The 7,822-nt window shown below is 51.0% G+C and overlaps 1 protein-coding gene across 5 annotated transcripts in view; it reads left to right on the top strand.

Moving 5' to 3' along the window:
• Positions 1–5,081: 5,081 nt before the first annotated feature.
• PTPRM (protein tyrosine phosphatase receptor type M) overlaps positions 5,082–7,822 on the top strand; it is an 837,547-nt gene continuing 834,806 nt past the window's right edge. For 3 of the 5 annotated variants that reach the window (XM_021929846.2, XM_021929845.2, XM_017951539.3), the window contains exon 1: positions 5,691–6,191. In XM_021929846.2, coding sequence (XP_021785538.1) covers positions 6,119–6,191 — 73 coding nt within the window. In that variant the 5' untranslated portion in view covers positions 5,691–6,118. Of the gene's footprint in view, positions 6,192–7,822 lie in introns of all 5 variants that reach the window. The other 2 variants (XM_017951542.3, XM_017951543.3) reach the window with 2 other exon arrangements.

The following is a 7,822-nucleotide window of genomic DNA, read 5'->3' as shown; positions in this document are numbered from 1 at the left end:
AAGCTAAGTAAAGTCGACGCAAATCGTGCGTGTGCACAAGGACAGGGATCTGCATATCACGTGGCCGAGGCCCCACTGCTGCGTGTGCCTGCACAGTCCTCTGAGGGAAAGAATAATGGGGGCGAGATGGGTGGGGAGTGGGATGAGGCACTACTCACTCCCAGCTTTGCTTAATCAGAGATCAACATAATAAATAATCAAGTTTGCTCAGCGCCTCAGAGTTTACACAGAGCTTTCACATATAATTCCATTTCTACAAATCAGGAAGTGGAAATGAACTCATTTAACTCACACAGTTGGGATTCAAATGAAGTTGGACTCTAGGTAGTGCTCTCTCTGTCTCTCTTTTATCCCTTCCTTCTTCCCTTCCTTCCTTACCTTCCTTTCATTCTCCTACCTATCCTTCCTCACTCCCTTCCTACAACTTGCTATCCTTGATAAACAAAAGAGAATATATCATTTTGGAAACCTATACAAGAATGCTTATTTACCTTTTCCATTTCTCTCAAACCACACTTTCATAATCCCAACATGCATCTAAAAGTGAGAAGCAATCATTTCAGCAAGGCCTAGATAAGAAAACATGAGCAATGGAAACAATGACAATCTTTTCTTTTTCCATCTGGTTACAAGTGAGTGACCTTGGGAGGTATCTAAATGATCATTTTGTCCATGCTTCTTGGCAAATACTTCGGCTAGTTTAGGAACTTTCCGCACGGGGTTAACCTCCTAATTCAACATAACGTTTTGGGTAGGTAGGGATAGGTTATGGTCAGATCAGTTTTCATTTTTATATTTACATTTTGACTTTAATGGGGTTTGGACAAATCTCAAGAGCAGAGTTACTGTTGCCAGGCACCAGCACCGCACAAGTACAGCCAGCAATTCTGCCCACCAACTGGCAGGATGGGCTCCTGCACTGGGCATCACAGACCTATAAAAATACATTTATTAAGGAACATACAGCCACTTCTGTCAGTAGGGGTCTGGTGCTCAGTGTTAAGACTGCATAAAACATAACCCTAAACCTTTGCTTTCAAAACCAACACTGTTAAGGCCCCAGAGAAACACTTTTCCCCTACAGCCCCTTGTCCTTGAAACAAAGGCGACTGCGTCCCACAACCTGAAGATTTGCAGGGTGTGCTGCTGCTGACGTGGAAGACGGACGCTCCTAAACGTGTGGATGATGTATAGTGGAGGCGCTTGATTAAAAGAAAAGTCCAATGAATTAAACTGTCAAAACCTTCCTTTTAGATAGCAAGCAGATCATACAGTCTTAAATAATGAGGATTTCCTAGCAATTCCAAACATCCATTTTCTTGCTTCTCTTTTTGTTCCAATTCATGGTTCTGGAAGAAGTCATACAGCAGTATAGTATTTGCATGCAGTTGAACATGGTGATTGGCCAATATTTTGCAAAATTAAATAATTAATGTTACTGTTAAAATGGTAGATGTGAAGTTATAACACATGAAACATAATACTGATTATTTATGTTAACAACCAGGTGGACAATGAATGCTGGAATTGCTAAGAAGTTTATGTTTTATTTACACATTAATAAGGTGTAATTACATTTCCAAATATTAAATAAAATGTTTATACTTTAAAAAACAACTTTTATTTCAGTGTTTATATTCATTGTCATAATTTGTATTTTGCATTTTAATTCTTTTTTTTTTTTTTCTCGAGATGGAGTCTCGCTCTGTCGCCCAGGCTGGAGTGCAGTGGCTGGATCTCAGCTCACTGCAAGCTCCGCCTCCCGGGTTTACGCCATTCTCCTGCCTCAGCCTCCCAAGTAGCTGGGACTACTGGTGCCCGCCACCTCGCCCGGCTAGTTTTTTGTATTTTTTAGTAGAGACGGGGTTTCACCGTGTTAGCCAGGATGGTCTTGATCTCCTGACCTCGTGATCCGCCCATCTCGGCCTCCCAAAGTGCTGGGATTACAGGCTTGAGCCACCGCACCCGGCTGCATTTTAATTCTAATAGATAACTTTAAATCATTTGAAAGAAAACTTTTAACAACTATAGAAAAGTAATTCTAATTTTCTGAAATAAAAAAAGTAATTTACATTTGTGGTATAAGTACATACATTTTGTATGATTTGACTACATTAATCATTTATTTTTTTAGAATTGGGATTTCATTCTTCACCCAGATGGAGTGTAGAGTGCACAGCTCATTGCAACCTGAAACTCCTAGGCTCAAATGATCCTCCAGCCTCAGCCTCCTGAGTAGGTGGGACTACAGGGATAAATTACCATGTTTGACTATTTAAAAAATTGTTTTGTAGCGACAGGATCTTGCCATGTTGTCCAAGCTGGTCTAGAAATCCTGGCCTCAAGTAATCCTCTGGCCTCTGCCTCTTGAGTCGCTGGGATTATAGGTGTGAGCCACCTCACGGGGCCTGAATAAATGAATCTTTTAGATTAATGTTGTTCAATAGCGCTTTCTATGATGAAGGACTTGTTCTCTCTCCATGTTGTACAATACAGTAGCTCTAGCCATGTGAAGCTACTGAGCATTTGAAATGTAGCTAGTGCCACTGAGGAACAGAACACCTGAAATGCTGTTAGGTGCTACCATACAGAGCAGCAAAGCTGTCAATCACTGCTGTCAATGGAACACAAATTCAGTGAAAATCTCGATTATAACAACATAGTGATTTTACTAAAGAGAAATATCAATTTTATAGAATAAATATATATGAATCATATATCTTTATTTTGTCACTTATCTATATAGCCTATCAAAGAAAATCTAGACATGTCTAATGTCTAGTAGATATGCATAATTCAGTTGCTGATATTTTGCTTTTTGTCATATAAAATCCGTAGGTGTTATCTTTCAATTTGGTTGTTATATGTATCAAGGTAGGAATATATATAGTAGTTTGCTAGCTTGATCAATAACTTTTAAATATTAGGCATATGGTAAGTGGCTATGCATTTGTACTCTTGCCCAAGCCTACCAATGTCAGGGGCTGGCCTGACAGCACCCCTAACTCTGAGCAGCCATTCTGCAAATGTCACTATTGTCCCCAGTGAGTCAGGAGTGAAATGTGGTTAAAACTAAATCTCTACTGCTGAAAAAACAAGTCAAAGCAAATGTCCCACTGGGAGGATTCCTACAGCATCCCTTCCTTAGAGGAAGTCCAATCCATTCATTTCAGCAGTGGACTTCCATTTAGGCTCAAAGGCTGCTCTGACCGGTTACCTATAAGAGGGAGTAAACTAACAGTAGTTGTCATGAATTGAGAGGGCAGAAGCTGCTGGCAAAAATCCCACCACCCTTTGAAATGTGGATGGAAGGCTGCAAAGGGTGGTCAACTTAACATTGTAAAGATAGAGAACAGGGGTAATTGAAATTTACAGACCCTGCCACTAAGCTTTAAGTAACAATCGGAAGGGACAGGGTTTGTAGAGGTTACCAAGGGGAGTCCTGTGGCAGCAGCAGTTGGAGTACTGGCAGGGCTTTCTGTCTACTGCCTCAGTGGCAGGTCTGAAGTGTGGTCCCTTCCTCTTCCATCCTGCTCCTCCTCGTCCCCCCACCAGGGGATTGAGTTTCCCTTGCCCACAGTCGTCACCTGCTTATTGACACATCCCATATCAATGTCTGCCTTTTTTCCCTCTGTCTTGCTGTCTCACCTTCCTTATAGTGATTTCTGGGATCACTTCCCCAATTCGAAACCACTCATAGTTAAAGCCCAACCTCCAGGTCTGTTTCTGAGGGAACCCAGCCTAAGACAACTTCCAGTACTTAGCACAGTGCCTGACATATGGTATTGCCTCAGTAGATATTTGCTGAAAGAATTAAAATACTTCGCAAATGAAATCCCACCCTAATATTAACTTCACCTAATTTAAAGAAGTTACTTATCAAGATCAACTTTTATCCCCCTAGCTTGTACCTCTGTCCTCCCACTAGCAGAAAAACTCCATTGAAAAGCCTATTACTATTTTTTTTTTTAAAAAGCAAATTTGAACTCCAGTATAGAACACAAGTACATCAAAATTGAAAGCCTAGGTTGCAGATTTGACTATCCGCACTTGCTGATCTTGAAGACACTGCTTCCTTCCTGAGATTTCAATGTTCATTTCACAATTAAAGATAAGGTTCCATAAGCACATAGTTGGGAGAAGTGGCAGGATGATGTAAGGTCATCTTAACAAGTAAATGATTAATATAGAGACTTCTAAAGAACAGGTCTGGAAAGTATCTACTAAGTGGACTTCCTGAAGTAAGAGGAGTGTTGGTTGCTACACTAAAGGCAAAAATCTTCTAGTCCCCAAATTTGCCTTAGGAGGATGACAGCTCTATCTTTCTTGGTTCTGGTGTACATTGGAGACAGGGTCAATTAGAGAGTAGAATCCATTTATTTTTTGCGTCTTTATAAGCACTAGAAAGCAGTGAGCGCTGAGCAGAGGACCCCTCTTGTGGAAAAAGTGCAGGAGAACTCCCGGGTGCCTCTGCATCACCGGTTTGCCTTCTAGCCAGAATCATTGCTAGAACCCTGTCACTCAGTTACTTTGGTTCCTAATTTAACCTCTTCCCAACCCTTCTATTGCGTTCAGTTAGCTAGGCCAGGAGCTTACAGCTGTCTAGTTGGTGCTGGCTCAATGTGCTTATTCCCTGGAAGATAGAAGGATCACTTACAAAAAATTTTACAATTAAAATAAAAAATTTACTCTTTGCTGAAGCATTGTAAGGTTTTTTTATTCACTCAGACCCAAAATAGTAAAACTAAAATATTTCAAGACATTACTTGATTCACTCCCCACTTTTCTTTCTCCCGTTTCCCAGCACTTTCCACCAGATACAGAAACCACGGGTTATGTCCAAACCCTGGTTTTGGTGTGACCACCGCCTTCCGTGTACTGCCTGCGGCTCGCTCCGGGCCCACACGGGACGCCGAGGCATGATGAGGAGGCAGAACAGCAGAAACGGCTTCCCGGGCGCCACTGCTCGGGGCCAGCGGCGTGTACCCCGCGGGCCCGGCCGGGAGCGGGCTGGCGATCGCGGGGCTCTGCGCTCCCGGCTCCCGCGCCATCTCCCGGCGCCCGCCAACTTCGCTCCGCCCGCGGCGCAGAGGACCTCGCAGCCCTCTGGAGCCTCCGCGATCGCCTGGCTCGCGTTTCCCGCAGCCGCCGAGGAGCGCAGGCCCGGCGACTCCGGGTGCAGCTGGCCCTGTGCGGTGACATCGCCGTCCGGCGCCGGGCTCGAAGCCGCCTAGCTCAGCCCGCTGGGTCGCAGGCCGCTGGTCCCGCCCGGCCGCGCTCACAAACTACTCGCGGCTCGTGACCCGGGACAAACTTCTGGCGGCGGCACAGCCCCTTCCACAGTCACCCTCCCCAGAGCCAGCCACCAAAATAGAAGGCGCGGCCGGGGCGAGGAGGTGGGCGGGGGGAGCCCAGTGGCCGCTCCTCCCCGCGCGGCTGACGCCCGCTTCGGCGGCGGCAGTGGCGGTGGCCGCGGGGCCGCCCCCAGCAGAGCTCCCGGAGGCGCTCGGGCGCGGGCCGGCTGGGCGCGGGCGCTCACGCCCTCTAGCGGGCCGCGGCGGCGCCGGGCGGCCGTGACGTGAGCGCTCCCTTCAGCCGGCCTGCGGGGCACCGCCAGTCAGTCGGGGAGCAAGAGCCCCGCGCGCAGCCGGCGCGGGCTCGGTCATCGGCGCGCCGCCGCCCGGGGCTGGGCTCTGGGCTGCCTGTGGAGAGGCAGCGGGCGGGACGCGCGCTGCCACGGCCACGGCCACCGCCACGGCCACGGCCGGCAGCTCGGGTCCCGGGTCCCGGGCAGGGGAAGGCGAGAGGCGGCGAGCTCAGCCACCGGAACCGAGGGAAGATTTTGGCTCCGCGGGCTCGCCCTCAGCAACCTCTGACAGCGGCGCCAGACGCCGAGTGGGGCCAGGGACAGGGGAGGAGGACCCAGGACCCTGTGCCCGCGCCCCTGGAGCCGCTGGAGTTCGGACTTCTGCAACTGTTGGCACTTTGGGGGCTTGGCTCAGTGCTCTGCTGTTTACCCTTCCCTCCTCGCTGCCTCGGAACCAAAGCTCCCGGCCCCCACCGCCCTCGTGCGCCCACCCACCGCCGCCGGGGAGCGGCCCGGCGCGCACTCACCACCATGAGGAGACTTGGGACTTGCCTGGCGACTTTGGCCGGACTTTTGCTAACTGCGGCGGGCGAGACCTTCTCAGGTAAGCGGGACCGCCTCTGCCGTCCCCGAGACGCGCGGGCCGGCGCGGGACGCCCGGGACGCCGGCAGCTCTCTGGTGGTAGAGCCCTAAGGCTGGCGTCGGGGCCGGGCGGGAGGCGCGGCGGGCCGGACACGGCTTCTGCCTGTGAGCCGGGCGCTGGGCGAGGGGCCGTGGGGCTGGCAGGCGCCCAGTCCTCGGGCGGGCTGAGCGGACGAACCCCGAGGGCGAGCTCCCCAGCCGGGACTCCCAGCTCGGCTTCCGTCCTCCCGCGGCCTGGGCTAGTGCTCAAGGTTGGGCGGCTTCCACTATGAGTCCCTGGCCGGCTGCAAAAGGAACAGCAGAAAACTTTGCTTGAAGTTCCCAGTTGCAGCCACCGGGCCGCCTGGCGTAGGCGCTGCGCGGTCTCCGCCGACCCCGAGCAGCGGCCGGGCCCAGGCCGCCGGTGTTCGGCTGCGCCCGCAGCGATCGCCGGGACCTGGCGGCCGCTTGGGCGGCGGCGATCTCCCGGTGTCCTGCCCTCCCTGTCGCCCCCTGCCCGGCGCGGTTGGCGACCCTGGTAGGTCCCCGCGGTCGCGCAGCGTCTGCGGAGAAGCCGGGGGAGTTCCTTGCCGGTCCCAGCGGGAGGGCTCGGCCGCCGCGGAGGGAGCGGGCAGGTCCCCAGGCCCTGGTAGCCACGGCCCTGCGCCCCGCTGGGCTCCCCCTCCCCACCCTCGGCCCCCTAGCGGAGCGCCGCGGCCAGCGGCAACTTGTTCACCCAGCCCGGCTGCTCGGGGGTCCCAGGTGGGAAGGAGAGGCACTGGCGGTGTGCGAGCAAGCGTGTGAGTGTGCGCGCGTGTGTGCCTGCACGCGCCCGCGGGGGCGTTCTAAGCCCAGGGGAGCCCCTCATGGAGAGGATCTGTGGATCGGAGTCGGGGGTCCGGCGTGGGGCCGAACCCGGCACGCTGTCACAGGGGTTTACAACCCCCAGGATCACCTTTATTACCTGGATGACACAGGTGGATGGACAGCAAATGCTGGCCCATTTGCACACCTTTCTAGTGTTTATTAGATTAGTTTCATTAAGGTCCACATGCAGTGGGGGCGGTGGGCTTCCTTTTTCTTTTAATTAAAAAAACCTGCTCCTTTGTCTTAAACTTGGTTTTTGCAAAATAGGTCTCAGCGTTTGGGAACAAGTGAGTTGAATGAGTAAGTTGGGCTTTTTAAGAATTCGATGAAGGGGACTTTCATGAACAGTAAAGAGCATATTTTAAGCAGTAAAAACCTTTGGTTCTCTGGTGCGTGGAAACCTTTTTATTTTCTTGGGGTCCAGGACCATTGGCTGGTGGAGCTCTGGACTCAACAGGCACATTAGTTGTGTCTTGTGTGTTGCTGATCTGCAGGACCCGTGATCACAGTTGGCCTCAGAGAAGGAGTGGAACTTGTAGGTTTTGAAACCCAAACCATCACCTTCAATACAGAAATATCCTTTCTCCAAGTTTTGTGTTTCCCTAACTGCCTGGTAATTGCGCGTGCTCCAGAGGATTGAACACAATGATGCACTGTCGTCCGATTATAAAACGGATGCAGAATTTGGTCTGCGTTCTTATTAGTGAATAATAGAGTAGCACTCGCCAATTTGAGAGCCTGGTAAC

Source organism: Papio anubis, chromosome 19 (genome assembly GCF_008728515.1).
Source record: "Papio anubis isolate 15944 chromosome 19, Panubis1.0, whole genome shotgun sequence".
Taxonomy (NCBI): domain Eukaryota; kingdom Metazoa; phylum Chordata; class Mammalia; order Primates; family Cercopithecidae; genus Papio; species Papio anubis.
The sequence above is the reverse complement of the archived record's forward strand: the minus strand, read 5'-3'. Positions and strand labels throughout refer to the sequence as shown.